Source organism: Pseudomicrostroma glucosiphilum (assembly GCF_003144135.1).
Source record: "Pseudomicrostroma glucosiphilum strain MCA 4718 unplaced genomic scaffold BCV69scaffold_13, whole genome shotgun sequence".
Classification (NCBI taxonomy): domain Eukaryota; kingdom Fungi; phylum Basidiomycota; class Exobasidiomycetes; order Microstromatales; family Microstromataceae; genus Microstroma; species Microstroma glucosiphilum.
In genome coordinates, this window is record NW_020289925.1 from 82,516 (window position 1) to 96,560 (window position 14,045).

The window sequence follows — 14,045 nt, forward strand, 5'->3', positions numbered from 1 at the left end:
TTCCTTTCCTCTCTTCCCTCCCTGCAGTCTACCACCAGCCAGCCTCTCCCCTGCCCCCCCCCCCCCCCCCTCTACTCTCGTGCATCCTCGTCTACCTCCCCCTCTGCCCCCCTCTCAATTGCCTCCAAGCAAAACACTAATCGCCCCCTCTACACTTCCTCCAGAGATAAGCAGCGCCCTCAAATTAGCAGGACCATCGACAAAGCCCATATCCCTCAGACTCTGCAACTGAGAGGCAAAGCGCTCCTCCGGTGGGGGCAAATTGCTGGCTTGGGATGCTCCTCCTCCTCCTCCAGCAGCACCCCCTGCTGCTGCTCCTCCAGCTCCACCAGCGCCGGCACCGGGACCAAAGAGGTTTCCTAGAGCCGCAAAAGGGTTGCTGCCGTTGCCTCCTGCGGGATTGCCGAATCCTCCTGCGCCCGGTTGCATGAGTTGACGCATACTGTAGGTGAGCCAATGGTTGGTAAAGGCAAGAAGAGGGGTCAGTGCCAGTGTCAATCGCAATCGACAGATACGTCATCTCTTCTCCTCTACTCACAAGGGATCGTTGAGCATCTCCATTGCCCTCTCGCGATTTGGGGCTTGTCCACCAAATCCGCCCATACCACCCAGACCGGCGAGGGCAGCAAAGGGGTCCTGTCCTGCTGCGCCGCCCGCACCACCAGTCCCCGCTGTGGCTCCTTCGGCTCCTCTCTGTCCCTGTCCACCTGGTCCACCAGGAGTACCAAAGGCGCCCGGTGGTGGCCATTGTTGTTGCTGTTGCTGCTGACCACCTCCCATGCCGCCCAGACCTCCTAGTCCGCCCAATCCGCCCAACCCACCAGCGCCGCCGCCAGAACCGCCCATGGCTTCCTGGATCTGCATCATTCTCCTCATCGTTTCTGGATTTGTCATCATGTCTACGAATTCGTCCGACTGCATCATCTGGCGCAGCTGAGGGCCCATGCCTGCCATTTGGGGGTTCATGGCAATCATCTGTGCGACGGTAAGAGGCAAAGGGCATTCAAGTATTTTAGCATTCTGCATCGCTTCCCTCGTTCTGTAGATCCCATCTTTCTCGCTAGCTAAGCACGCCTTCTCTGGCACTCACCTGATCAATGACCTCTGGTCTCCTCAGCATACTCCTCATATGATTCTGGAAATCGGGGCTGTCCAATGCATTCATCATCATATTAGGGTCTGCAGGATTCATTCCATTCTGCTGAAAGAGATTTCTTCCGATATTGGCCATGTGTGGTCCAGCAAGATCGGCCCGATTGAGAGCAGCCATGGGATTATTGGCAAATTGCTGGCCAGCACCAAAATTGGAGGGGACACCTTGAGCTGCAGAGGCCGAGGCGGCCGCTGGGGCTGCTCCTGAACCAGTGGAAGGAGTGCTGCCCCCTCCCGCTGCTCCTGCACCTGACCGAGCTGCTCCCCCTGATACCCCTGCTGGGGAGGAAGTGGTGGTAGGGTTGCCAGTGGTGGGAGCAGAGCGAGAGGCGGACTTGACGAGGTGAACGGTATGATTGTTCTGCAGCTTGTAGTCGCTCAGCGGCTGTTCATCTTTGAGCACCTTTCCTGCATAGATCAGACGTTGACTGCAGGACGCAAAGTTCCGGGAGAGGAGATAGAGAGGAAGGCATGTGGAAGGGAGGCGCAAGAGATATACAGAGGTCAGCTCATCTCCACGTCCCTTGCCACTTCCACCCTTCTCCTCCTCTACTTGAAGCTCATGCCCTTCATGTACGCACCTCTCAACAGGCACATCAGCCTTCTGCTTTGCAATCTCCTCCTTGAGCTGCTTGACTGTCGCATCGCTTTCTACAGTAATGGAGAGCTTGATCTCGGAGGGGCCCTTGATATTGACCGTGATGGTCGAGTCTGCCATGGCTCTTAATCCTGATCGATTGGGTGTAGTGACTGGAGATGGAGAGGTGGTTATGGAGTGGGTAGAGGGGGGTTGACGGCTATTCTCCAAATGTAGAATGTCAGATTCTGAAGCTGGTATGGTTGGTGATGTAAGTGGTGCCTTGGTGAGGAGTATGACCGGGGCAAGGATGAGTGTAGACTATGGCCGAGATTGGCTCATGGCCGCACGACCAGCCAAGTGGAGTCGCACGCGCACCGACGCCCAGCCAAGGCCGCCCTCTGAGCCAAGCAGCACAGATCATACATACACAAACAGGCCTCACCGCCATTGTCCCATTCAACGACGATGCTCATTCGAGAGACAAGAGATTGGACAAGGACACGACATGGTCTCAAGGACTTTAGGAAACCTTCCGGCTACTCAGTACTGCTACGACTGCTCCACCACCGCGATACCTGATCCCTCCAACCCTTTCCGTGGTCCCATAGCGTAGCACCTGCCTTGCCTCATCCCAGCATGGCGAACGAGCTGCCAAGAAGAACGACTGCAATCATGGCGGACGCTCCATAGATCTGCATGTCGTGTCCATGAGCAGCGTTGACGCTATCTCCGCTGGTCAGGGTCCCATTCTTGGCCGTGCCACTCGCAGCGGTAGCGGTTGGGTGATCAACAACGGGAGCTGGGGCAGTGGCCTTCGTGGCGTTCCCATCGCTATCCTTTGGTACACTGCTCGTAGAATTCTGGCCTGCGGTGTTAGGGGCGTCTGCCGAGGTGGAGTTGCTGGAGCCGCCTCCGGGGTTCGCGCCAGGCGAAGAGCTACCATCCTGCTGACTGGTAGAGCCTCCATCGCCAGTTGGAGGAGCGTCACCGAGAGGCGTGCCATGGGGCTGGCGAGTCGTCACGGCAGGCACCCTTCACTTGTCAGCACAGGGTGTCCACCTGCATCAATCTCTCGCGTATTGCTCAAAGACCCGGCTGGCTCACCTTGACAGTGAAGACGTCAGAGGTGAAGTACACCTGTGCTTTATCCTTTTCGTAGTTGCTGAAAGGGCCAGAGGTGAGGCAAAGGGCAATAATGAGACAATGTGCAACAGCTCTCCACGAGTCTTGCTAGCCAGAGCCATCTATCAGACTCACGAGCTGTTGGTGAAGAGCATCTTGTACTGGCCAGAAGGGATGTTGATGATCTGGAGCTCAGCTGTGCCCGCCTTGGTCTTGAGAGCATTGCCTACTTGAAAGTTGCCATTGAGAGACTTCTGGTCCTCGTCCAACAGATGTACGTCGAACACCTCTGGATCTCCGGCGTCGGCCTTCCAGTTGAGGGTGTTGGTTTCTCCAGCCTAGTGATGAAAGGTGTGGAGAGCGGTGGGATCAGGAGCAGCTGAGTGGGAAAGGGGTGAAGGATGACTCACTACCCAGTAAAAGGACGATGACGGAGAGGTAAGCGTGAAGGCTTCGACATTCGTGGTCAGTGGTGAAACGAAGATAGCCAAGGCCAGGATGACGGCGAGGACAGAGTGTGTCAAGGCGCTCATGGCGATAGCGTGGCAGTAGCCTTTGGGTAAGAGAAGGTGAGTGTCGAAAGGCGCTTTTGCTAGACTCGGGAGGTCTTTCAAGTGATGTAGGCCGTAGGGAAGATGGGAGGGCGAGAAGGGGAGCGGGAACGACGTCTGAGGTACGATGTTCGACGTACGACATTCTGGGCGCGGTCCCTGGTGCGTCGGCGCAAAGGGCTGAAGCGATCGAATGTGTTGCCGCGGTCGGCGTCCTTCAAAGCACGCACGCCGGGATAATCTACTCAGCCGGCTGCAGCAGGTGGCAGTGCTACGCCTTTGGTATCGTAGCTGTGTGACGAGGCTCAAGTCAAGAATAGAGGTGGGATACTGGTCCTTATACCTCGACAGGCAGAGATCCTTGTCCAGCCAGCCTAGCCTAGCCAGCCTGGCCGTCGCTGACGAATAGAGGACTCAATACACCTGCTGAGAGGAGGGTGCACCTGATCGGAGGAATGCTATCCGTCGTGCCACGCCGGCGTCCAACAGTATGCAGCTCCCCGCAGTCGGGCCCTGGCAGCCACCTCGCATCGCATCGCTTCTACCACGGAGACGTCGGCATGTCAGCTGGGGGTCAATGTGTCTCACCTCCAGGCTCACCTCCGATATCAGCCGAGGCTTCCATCCGCTCCCATTCCCCTTCCTTGCCATCATACGCTTCCCTGCTCCCACCACCTCCGCAACAAGTCCATGCTCAGCACTACTTGCCCATCATGCTCTCAACATCATATGGCTTCATGCAGACTGCTAGCCCCTCGACGCCAGCCGGCAGTCCAGTCGCCTCACTTACCACCCCCAGAGCCAATCCAAATGGCTCCAGAAGTCCTACCCCTACCCCTTCGCCTACGTCCTTCTTAATCCCTCACTCCTCCAAAAGCGGCAAGACGAGCGGGAGTAGCAGCAAGCACTTTAATGCGAGCTTGCACATTCACGAGTCCACCTCAAAACAGATTCTCAAAAAGATGAGCTCCGTATCTCGCCTCAGAAGCCGTCAAGCAGCAACCGTCTCCACCGAGGGCAGTGTAGGCACCAACAGTACCTTCTCCACATCCACGGCACCTTCTATGCCATCCTCACCTACCACAGCTGCCCATGTGCAATCCCTGCCCCGTCATCAGGACCCCTCACCACCTAGCCGTCGACATAGCGGCAGTTCCGATTTATGGGGCAGTCCACTAGATGCCGAGGCCGTCGCGCTCGGCTTAGTAGCACCTCACCTACCTGACAGTCTGCCCACAACACCGAGGACGCCCCTGGCAATGGGATCCGTCTCACACGCTGCTAAGACGCATTCGCCAAAGATGCCCTTTCGACGGTTGCTCAAGGCGCCATCAGGCTTCAAGCTCCATCATCCCTTCCAGCACAGGCATACGCAGAGCATCGAAGAGCACATGGACGACAGCTTCGACCAGAGGCGTCGTCCATTTGATCTCAATACCTACCCAGCGCTCTGGAGCCAAGCTGACGAGGCAAACGTCCTCAACACCCGATCTTCTAACGCTTCTAAGCGTCCCCTGCCTCATCGAGGCACTTCGGAAGATCAAGGAAGAGACCGCCCCTCTTCAAGCCCTTCGGTCTCAAGCAGCCTCCTGGTACATGGCAAGGATCACCTCCTACAACCACCGCTTATGCTCAGGAGCCAGTCCCACTCTGTCTTCAGAGAGGAGCAGCGGCAGTCTCCGCGAGACCGGCGCGTAACGAGGCCCCACTGGGCTACTAACGAGATTCACAGCCCACCTCGGGCCACGACTAAGACTGATCAAGGCGCTCGAGTCCCCCAAACCCTTGCGCCTTCTATGCTGCCTTTCAGTACATCACTCGATGGCGATGTAGTCGAAGATTGCCGCCCGCAGTCTGAGCACGAGACCTTAGATCACTTGTTCACCTCTCCCGCATCAAGTCACACATGGCTAGCCGCTCAGGGCTTGATGTTCTCCTCTCCCAACACAATTTGCCCAAGGAAGTCTACTGAAGGCAGAAAAGGATTCAAAGCGGTCAAGCAAAAGAGAGGCAGGGGGAGGTCGATTGCTCTGCCTCCTCCTCTGGCCCCGCCAACAGGGCCTTTGCCTCCTCTACCTTCGGCAAATCAGGCAACTCCCCCATCGTTTTCATTGATCCATGCACCTTCCCGCTCAGATATTCAAGGTCGTGAGATGCCAGACTCGGACCTGATGACCGCATCACTTCCCTCTTCGCCTGTGAAACGCCACACACGTAGACAAGCACACGAAGAGCGCACAGTGCCTTGGATCAGTCAGGCACCTTCAGCTTGGATGGCCAGAGGCAATGGTCGACGTAGTCACAGGGTTGCTTTCACTGGCAGCAAGGCATCTCCGAGTAGGGAAAGCAACCTCGCGAGTGACCTGCCAAGGACTCCCGCTCCACCGTCCATGTCCTTAAAGAGCGCTGATATGAGGCAGACTCGCAGCGCAATGACTAGCTTCGCCAGTCAGATCATGCAGAGGTCTGCTTCTCTACCTGAACCTCGGCTTTGCTTCGTTGAGACGGTCAATGACGTCTTCTTCGATGGTAGTCATATAGACGACGACGATGCTGAGCAATGTCAGACGCCTACTTCTGGCTCCTACGCTACCGTGCCGCACTCGCTGCAATCATCTAGGCACTCACCCCTGAAATCAGCTGCCGATGTTGCGAGCGGTGTCACCGATGGTCGATCAACCCCAGCTATACCTAGGCGATCAGGCTCGCTCGTTGCCTTGTCTGACGCGTATGAGGCTCAAGCTCTGGACGACGAGGGAAATGCTACACAAGAGACGGTGGGTCTTTCCTCGCTTTCGTCGAGCCCTAGCTCCAAAGGATTGAACACCACTGTCTCTACGCTGGAACCCTCTTCGGAAGACTCTGAGTTGTCCTACCTGCCGCCGCCAACCTCGCCCTTTATGCCACGCTCGCTCACCACTGACACACCTTCTCTGTCAATGCTTGGAAGCGACACGTTCAGGGACAAGGAGAGGAGCAAGCCGAAGATCGAGGTCACCTTTGGAGACACACTTGTTGAGAGCAAAGAGACGATAGCGGGGAGCTCTAGCCCTGGTGAAGCGAACGATTCCATTTCCTCTCGAGACAGCAGCATGTGGGAAAGGGAGAAGATCAAGCCTGTGGAGCTGGACGAAAGCTTTGTAGGCAGGGGCAGGTCGGTCAGTCATACCTGGGATCCTGAGACAGAGGTGAGTAGTTGGGGTGCTCAACTATCAGGTAAGCCGTCCTCTGATTCCTGGTCTTTCTTCTCCCCTCGCGTCCGTTGCATTCATGTAGCAAATCGTCATGAATTATCTGAACCTAAGCAGTCGCAAGAGATCCGGCTCATCTGTCGCTGGTAGCACGCCTTGACGGCAGGAAGATTGAGAGCTACGCTCTTCTCAAGGAATCCTCACGTCTAGAAGGGAGGATGTGCATCTTAACTGTACAGTAACATTCGTCACCATAGTGTTGAGCACTAGAACATCGTGTCATTGTCTTTCCCGAATGGTCCCGGCAGCCCAGTAGGCAGGGCTCACGATGGCATGACGTCTGACTGAGGGCGCAGCCCACCTGATCAGATTAGTAGCTCTGATGGCAGATATCAAGCAGACACGCTGACCGTGAGCATTGTCGATGGTCGTACAATGTAAAGGTGAACGCAAGGGCTGCCTTTGCTTTTGCTTAGATTAGACTACTGGCGCATGATGCTTGGGTGGCCCCTGCATTTTGCCCCACTCGGCTGATGTGCTGCCCGCGTCTTTTGGCTGTGCGGAGGCGACGTCTGCTTCTGTTCTCCTGATCCTCTTCTGTATCACATCCTCATCATCTTATTCCGGTTGGCAGCATATAGCATCATCCCGTCATCGCCGTCATCACCACCCCACCCCACCTCACCTCACCCCCTCGCCATGACTTCGTCCCTCGTGGCTGCTCGGCCTGCGGGTCGATGCAACATGAGAGGCGACTGTGGCAAGGCTTCCCTCTTCTCCCCAAGCCTGCCCTGCGCCCTCGACGAAGCACAAGCAGAACAGCCAGACGATGAGCTACGAGCTTCTCTCACATCCCTCTGTGGATCAGCTTACGCACAAGGACCCGTATGCTGCACAGCCCCTCAGGTCGAAGCACTCGCTGCCAATTTGCAGAGAGCCGAAGCACTCATCTCCTCCTGCCCAGCCTGTCGTAACAATTTTCGAGGTTTCTTCTGCACATTCACCTGCTCACCAAACCAATCTCAATTCCTCGACATCTCTTCTTCTCAAAAGACTGGTGGTGGAGAGGATGGAGATACAGCAGTCAAGAGTGTGGAGTACTGGGTGACGGAAGACTTCAAGAGGGGCTTCTTTGACAGCTGCAAGAATGTCAAATTTGGCGCATCCAATGGTTTCGCAATGGACCTCATCGGTGGGGGAGCAAAGGAGGCAGATGAATTCCTCAAGTACATGGGTGATGAAAAGCCCCTTCTTGGCTCCCCTTTTCAGATCAATTTCCCTCATGCTGATGCAGCAGCTACAGGCAAGAGCAGCGGCAGCGATCAGACCCCTAGCAATGTCTCCTTCTCGTCTTCTCTTCCTGCTTTACCCTTCGAGGGCCCAGCAAGGGGCTGCGCAGATCCTGATCTCTCCTCAAGATGTGCTTGCACCGACTGTCCCGAAGTCTGTACGGTGTTGCCTCACCTCGATCCACCGCAACGAGGTGTGACGTGCAGAGTGGGAGCCATCTCGTGCTACTCTTTCGCCTTGGTCATCATCTACGCTCTCGGCCTTGTCGCTGCTATCGTTGGATACGGAGCTGGCAAGAGGATCAAATCTCGGCGGCACAAGAGGATAGGCATCAGGCATCGGACCAGCGGGATCAGCGTAGCCAGCGAGGGCAGCGGATACGAGCGTGTGAGGCTCAGCACAGAAGATGAGGCGGAAGGGTCCTTAGATCACAGTCCCCAGAGCTCAAATGGCGGCAGAGGAGAGAACGTCGGTCTCCTGGGAGCTCGAGGTCTTGGTGGATTCGATGGAGAAGAAGAGTCCAACTCAAGCGCCGGCGCCGGACCTCATCGTGGTCGCGGTCTGGGAAGCTTCGGCTCAGGCTCGATAGACGCCCTTGGTACAACACAACCTCGGACGTACGCCCTGCAAAACGTCCTCACCTCCTTCTTCTACAAGCTAGGGCTCCTCGTCACGCGGGCTCCTCTGCTCACCTTCGCAATCTCGCTCATCTTTCTGGCCTTGTGCAACCTCGGCTGGTCCAGCTTCCGAGTGGAAACCGATCCGGTGCGGCTGTGGGTTGCTCCGAACTCCGAGTCGAAGCTGCAGAAGGAATACTTTGACGAGCACTTTGGACCCTTTTACCGGACACAGCAGATCTTCTTGATGGACAAGGAGGGCAAGGACTTTGTACGCACGCCTGATCATTTGCAGAGACTTGGCGAAATCGATCAGCTTCCCGCTGCTCTCAACTTTGAACGGTTGCAATGGATGCAGGATCTCGAGGCGGAGATTAGCTCGCTGCAGTCCAAGCCGAGTGGATACAGACTGCGAGACGTTTGCTTCGCGCCCACTGGGGCAGGCAAGTGCGTCGTACAGTCTGTGCTCGGCTACTTTCAGAATGACCTCGATGGCGCTGGCGTCGATGGCTCGAATTGGAAGGATGCTGTCAACTCGTGCGCTGGAGCCCCGGCTGAATGTCTACCCATCTTTGGTGCCCCGATGAAGAGTAACGTCATCCTTGGAGCGATCCCAGAGAGCATCTCTGAGCCAGTCCAAGGTGGCAATGCAGTCCACACCCGCCCTGGAGAACCTTCCGATGCCCGTTCGGCTGTCATCACGTACGTCGTGAACAACTCCCTTAACAAGACAGAGGTCGCCATCGCTGAAGAGTGGGAGAGGGCGCTGGAGGACCTACTCTTCAGCATTGCTGGTATCAACAATGCACCTGTGCATCCTTTGGGAGTCAGGAGACAAGATCTGGGACTGGAACTCGCCATTAGTACCGAAAGCAGTCTACAACAAGAGCTGGGGAGCTCTTCCAATACGGATGGCCCGACCATCGTTGCTTCGTACCTCCTGATGTTCTTGTATGCGGCCATGACACTCGGTGGCGGCACAGCGAGCGGCATTATCGCAGATCGCATCGGCTCCAATCGTGCAGCCACCTCCCGAGCTAACCAAGCAGCTCCTCATGGGGCTGCTCTGCGGACCGGACTCGCCGGAAGAATCATGGGCTTCATGCCCAGTCGTGCCTCCTCTGGCCAGCGCAGAGCTGCGTCTCAATCAATGTCCTCCTCTAGCTTCAACACTCGGATCATGCGACGCTTCTTTGTCAACTCCAAGTTCACACTAGGCCTCTTCGGCATCGTCATTGTTCTGGCCTCTGTATCCTCGGCAATCGGTCTCCTGTCAGCAATGGGTGTCAGCACGACGTTGATCATTGCGGAAGTGCTGCCTTTCCTCGTACTCGCAGTCGGAGTTGACAACATCTTCCTCCTCTCCAATGAAATGGACAGGCAGTCCACACTCTCAAGTACTGCTAATCCATACTCATCTGCGAGCCTGGCCAGGAGCGGAATGCCACCGGCTGGGCTTCAAGGGCGGGAATCTCTCGACATCGATTCTACGGAGGAGGGAGACGATGACGACATCTTCGGAGGGCCAATCGATGCGACTCCTCAGTTCCACCTCTCCTCCTCGGAGCGAGCAGCAAGAGCACTATCGCGGATGGGTCCTTCCATTCTCCTCTCGGCAACGACGCAGATCACTGCTTTCCTTTTAGGAGCAATCGTGCCCATGCCTGCTGTGCGCAACTTTGCTCTCTATGCGGCCTTTTCCATGTTCATCGTCTTTGTGCTGCAGTGCACTTGCTTCGTGGCAGCTATGAAGCTCGATGCTGATCGTACGGAGAGCAGTAGAGTGGACTGTTTACCCTGCTTCAGGCTGTCAGGCGCAATTGCCCTAGGCAACGGTGCAGGATCGATGGTCCTCCCGCATGCCAGTGAGGGCGTCCTTGGCCGCTTCATCCGGAGGTACTACGCCGCTACGCTCGTCAAGCCTTTTGTGAAGAGGATCGTACTGGTTCTTTTCTCGGGGCTGTTCGTCCTGAGTCTCATTGGCGCTCGCAAGGTGGAGATGGGACTGGATCAGCGATTGGCCCTGCCTACCACTTCGTACCTGCGTGACTACTTCAACTCGCTCGACGCATTCCTCGATGTCGGACCTCCCGTCTACTTTGTAGCTCGTCAAGTCGACCCAAGCCATCGCAAAGATCAGCAAGCCCTCTGTGGTCGCTTCACCACCTGCCACGACCTCTCGCTAGCCAACGTACTAGAGGGCGAGCGCAAGCGTCCTGCCGTCTCTTTCCTCGCGGAGCCTGCAAGCTCCTGGGTCGATGACTTCTTCACCTATCTCAACCCGGTCCTGGAGAGCTGCTGCAGAGTCAAGAAGGCAGATCCTATGCAGTTTTGTCTACCTAGAGATCCAGAGAGCCGCTGTCAGCCCTGCTTCCAGGATCGGGCTGTGCCGTGGAACATCACACTCGAAGGTATGCCTCAAGATGAAGAGTTCATGCGGTACCTGGAGCATTGGCTGCAGGCGCCTACGAATGAGGATTGTCCCTTGGGTGGTCAGGCTTCCTACTCTGCTGCTTTGAGCATCGTCAATCGTGCATCGAAAGAGTCGAGGCCGACTGAGAGCCTCCTGCGACAATCTTCGGACTCTCTCTTCGACATGCCTGAGGTGCGCGCCGCAGAGGCGGACAAGAACGTCGTTGCGAGCCACTTCAGGACATATCACACTCCCCTCCGCTCCCAAGCAGACTTCATCGACGCTCTCAAATCCGCACACCGCATCTCTGCCGATATCACCTCTGCCAATTCAGTCGGTGACGGTGCAGGCGAGGTGGAGCTGGAAGTCTTTCCCTACTCGATCTTCTACGTCTTCTTTGACCAGTACCTACACTTGATCAAGATTGCCACTGTGGTTCTCGGCGGGTCTCTCCTGTCCATCTTTGCCATCACCACTCTCCTCCTCGGCTCCTGGCGCACAGGACTAGTAGTGACCATCAGCGTCATCAGTGCCCTGACTGGCGTGGTGGGCTTCATGGGCATAGCCGGTATCGGGTTCAATGCCCTCACCCTGGTGAATCTCAGCGTATGCGCTGCCATCTGCGTGGAATTCCAAGCGCACGTAGCAAAGAGTTTCATGAAGAGTCCTAGCTATCTACCCCGTGGACACCCAATGGCCCAGAAAGCCCGCGATGAGAGAGCTTGGAGCGCTCTGAGCGATGTAGGCGGTTCGGTCCTGAGTGGAATTACCGGCACCAAGCTCGTAGGAATTTCCGTCTTGGCTTTCACCCGCTCGGAGTTGCTCAGACTGTACTATGCTCGTATGTGGCTAGCCTTGATCCTCCTTGGTGCCACGCATGGGTTGATCCTACTACCTGTTCTGCTGAGTTACTTTGGTGGTGCGGGTTATGCTTCGCATGAGGATGAGGGAGAGGTGAGACATCGTTTGCTTAGGGCGCAGGATACGGCAGAATATCGACCATTTGCTGGGGATGAAGAGGAGGAGGAAGAAGATGAGGATGAGGAGGCGGGGAGTGTGGATAGTAGAGAGGGGAGGTACTGAGGGAGGAATCAGAAGCGAGGCAGGGGTTCTCTACATCATGTCGTTAGTCTGACGTGCTACAAGTAAATAGGATACAAAACAGATTGAACACTAATTCACAGCTTCTCAAAGGCAGACGTTACTCCTCACCTTGCCCCTTCATCATCGTCACCTGTCTCTCCCACTCTCTCCTAACAACATCAGGCCACCACTCCTCCATCAACCCCTCATCTTCACTCCTCACATCCGGCCTCTGTCTCTCCGCCCTCTGTCCACCCTCTCTCGCTCTACCCCTCACCAACAACGTCTTCCTCACTCCTGCACTAATCTTCCCCTCCCACCCGTCCCTCGGTGCGAACCCCTCTCGCTCCCTCTCGTCCAGCGGTACCTCATCCACCGGCCGCGTACAAGCTCGGAGCAACATCTCCCCTCCTTCTTCAGGCGTGGCGATAAAGCTCACAAGGGGCGCGAGGAAGGGGAGAATCCAGAGTGTTGCGATGCGGGCGAGAGGGGAGGTTTCTCGACTGAGCCCAGTGGAGGGGATGAAACCTGGTTGGACGGCGATGACTTCGATGCGTGGGCTAGAGCTCGAGCTGGAGCTGGAGGAGTCGATTTGAGCGGAGGTAAATCCGCGGGGAAGAGGAAGGGATTGGAGCTCTTTGAGGAGGCGCTGTACACCTAGCATCTGTAGGAATTTCGAGGCGCCATACGAGCCCATGAGGGACCATGCAGGTGGAGGTGCGCTTGAGTCTGAGGAAGGGTCCGAGGAAGAGGCAGTGGTAGGGCCAGGATTGAAGAATGCGTCTAGATGCTTGACGTCCTTGATCTGTCGGTGCAGTGCCGAGGAGGTAAAGACGATGCGTGGGACGGGGGAAACGGATTCACCTTGCGTCTGCTGTGCATCTGCACTGCTGCTACGTGACCCTAGCAGAGCAGGTGCGAGTAGAGCTACGAGAAGCTGCTGGGCTGAGCAGTGCGACAAGGGGGAGGGGAAGATACAGTGAGCAAGCGCCTCTCCTTGTCCTTCAGCATAGCCCCCATATGGTCATCAGTGACCACTCACAGACGTGATTCACACAAGCACTCTCCTCGTACCTTCCCTCTGCATCGCTCAATTTGTCCCCCTTCTGCCGTTCCCCAGCAGTAGCGGTTATAGCATCCTCATCAACTACGAATTCCCTCTTGGCCTTTGCGACGGCCGCGTTGAGCAGCAGGACATCGATTCTCCCTGGAGCGATCCGCTCGAAAGCTCTTGCACTCGCACCCGCACCCGCACTCGCGCTAGCAGTCGTCGAAGTTGAAGAGCCAGAGCCAGAGCCAGAGCCAGAGCTAGAGCTAGAGCTGAGGTCAGCCTTCCTGTGCGATAGGTCGCTCAGTAGGCTCTTGGCCCCCCTCCGTACACTCCGCAACAAAGCCAAGTCCATCTCCCTCACTTCAACAAACGTCTCCCCCGTCCCTCCTTTCCCTCCGTCACCAGACGAGGCACTCATCGCCTCTAATTCCTGTCTCGCTCTGACGATATGTGGAGCATTTGGCTTTCGAGCTAGGAGGAGGATATGGTACGGTGGGGGTAAGTGAGGGTTGGGAGGGGAGAGGAGTAGTTGACGGATGAAGTGAAGACCCTTTGAGCGCAGCGCAGCGCAGCGCAGCGGAGCGGAGGAACGCAGGCCAGAAGTAAAGGACAAGGGGAGGGAGGCAGGTAGGGAGGGAGGGAGGGAGGGACTGTCAGTCTGTCTCACTCCAGCGCTATTTGCCTGCCTGTCTTCTTGCCAAGGGATACCTACAATTCCACCCGTGCATCCCGTAGCAACAATTCTGCTCCCTACTGTCCTCCGTACAGCCGTCGCGGTACTACTACTGCTACTGCCGCTACTGGCGCCAACGATGGCGGCGGCAGACATCCTTTTTTGAGTCCTCTTAGCGCTGGAAGCTTAGAGCTTGAAGCTTGGAGCTGGATTGCCGCGAGCCTGGCCAAGGTCTTGTGCTTTGTTCCACCCTCTCGAAGGGTTCGACCCAGGTAGAGCGAATGTTCGGTCGACTAGATAACGGTAAGCTTCTCTACTCGAG

At 56.5% G+C, this 14,045-nt stretch overlaps 5 protein-coding genes across 5 annotated transcripts; 2 read left to right on the plus strand and 3 right to left on the minus strand.

The window, feature by feature from the left end:
* Positions 1-68: 68 nt before the first annotated feature.
* On the minus strand, positions 69-2,010 carry BCV69DRAFT_284520 (ubiquitin-domain-containing protein). The gene is made up of 4 exons (XM_025493069.1): positions 1,734-2,010; positions 1,091-1,580; positions 539-975; positions 69-442 (listed from the first exon to the last, which is right to left on the minus strand). Exons 1-4 carry the CDS (start codon positions 1,868-1,870, stop codon positions 115-117), a joined length of 1,392 nt encoding a protein of 463 aa, XP_025346060.1. The 5' UTR covers positions 1,871-2,010; the 3' UTR covers positions 69-114.
* Positions 2,011-2,358: 348 nt separating this feature from the next.
* Positions 2,359-3,387, minus strand: BCV69DRAFT_300693 (hypothetical protein; the record flags this gene model as incomplete). The annotated part of the gene is made up of 4 exons (XM_025494487.1): positions 2,359-2,739; positions 2,837-2,894; positions 2,990-3,192; positions 3,265-3,387. 4 exons carry the CDS (start codon positions 3,385-3,387, stop codon positions 2,359-2,361), a joined length of 765 nt encoding a protein of 254 aa, XP_025346061.1.
* A 318-nt stretch (positions 3,388-3,705) lies between these two features.
* BCV69DRAFT_52830 (hypothetical protein) lies at positions 3,706-6,816 on the plus strand. The gene is made up of 2 exons (XM_025495350.1): positions 3,706-6,593; positions 6,682-6,816. The coding sequence occupies exons 1-2, from the start codon at positions 3,861-3,863 to the stop codon at positions 6,754-6,756; spliced, it is 2,808 nt and encodes a 935-aa protein (XP_025346062.1). The 5' UTR covers positions 3,706-3,860; the 3' UTR covers positions 6,757-6,816.
* Positions 6,817-7,295: 479 nt separating this feature from the next.
* Positions 7,296-11,999, plus strand: BCV69DRAFT_272775 (hypothetical protein; the record flags this gene model as incomplete). Its single annotated transcript, XM_025490986.1, has 2 exons — positions 7,296-11,027; positions 11,109-11,999. 2 exons carry the CDS (start codon positions 7,296-7,298, stop codon positions 11,997-11,999), a joined length of 4,623 nt encoding a protein of 1,540 aa, XP_025346063.1.
* A 59-nt stretch (positions 12,000-12,058) lies between these two features.
* BCV69DRAFT_52908 (hypothetical protein) lies at positions 12,059-14,037 on the minus strand. The gene is made up of 4 exons (XM_025495351.1): positions 13,763-14,037; positions 13,042-13,600; positions 12,367-12,944; positions 12,059-12,306 (listed from the first exon to the last, which is right to left on the minus strand). Exons 1-4 carry the CDS (start codon positions 13,877-13,879, stop codon positions 12,118-12,120), a joined length of 1,443 nt encoding a protein of 480 aa, XP_025346064.1. The 5' UTR covers positions 13,880-14,037; the 3' UTR covers positions 12,059-12,117.
* Between the last annotated feature and the right edge of the window lie 8 nt (positions 14,038-14,045).

Excerpts from the sequence above, each read along its gene's own strand:
- BCV69DRAFT_284520 (XM_025493069.1), bottom strand. The coding sequence starts at position 1,870 with ATGGCAGACTCGACCATCACGGTCAATATCAAGGGCCCCTCCGAGATC. Across the intron at positions 1,581-1,733 it reads GCTGATGTGCCTGTTGAGAG|TCAACGTCTGATCTATGCAG; the intron begins GTGCGTACATGA and ends TGCGTCCTGCAG. Across the intron at positions 976-1,090 it reads GACCAGAGGTCATTGATCAG|ATGATTGCCATGAACCCCCA; the intron begins GTGAGTGCCAGA and ends ACCGTCGCACAG.
- BCV69DRAFT_52830 (XM_025495350.1), top strand. The coding sequence starts at position 3,861 with ATGCTATCCGTCGTGCCACGCCGGCGTCCAACAGTATGCAGCTCCCCG. Across the intron at positions 6,594-6,681 it reads CCTGGGATCCTGAGACAGAG|CAAATCGTCATGAATTATCT; the intron begins GTGAGTAGTTGG and ends GCATTCATGTAG.
- BCV69DRAFT_52908 (XM_025495351.1), bottom strand. The coding sequence starts at position 13,879 with ATGTCTGCCGCCGCCATCGTTGGCGCCAGTAGCGGCAGTAGCAGTAGT. Across the intron at positions 12,945-13,041 it reads TGCTTGTGTGAATCACGTCT|CCCAGCAGCTTCTCGTAGCT; the intron begins GTGAGTGGTCAC and ends CGCACTGCTCAG. Across the intron at positions 12,307-12,366 it reads GTACGCGGCCGGTGGATGAG|ATTAGTGCAGGAGTGAGGAA; the intron begins GTACCGCTGGAC and ends TGGGAGGGGAAG.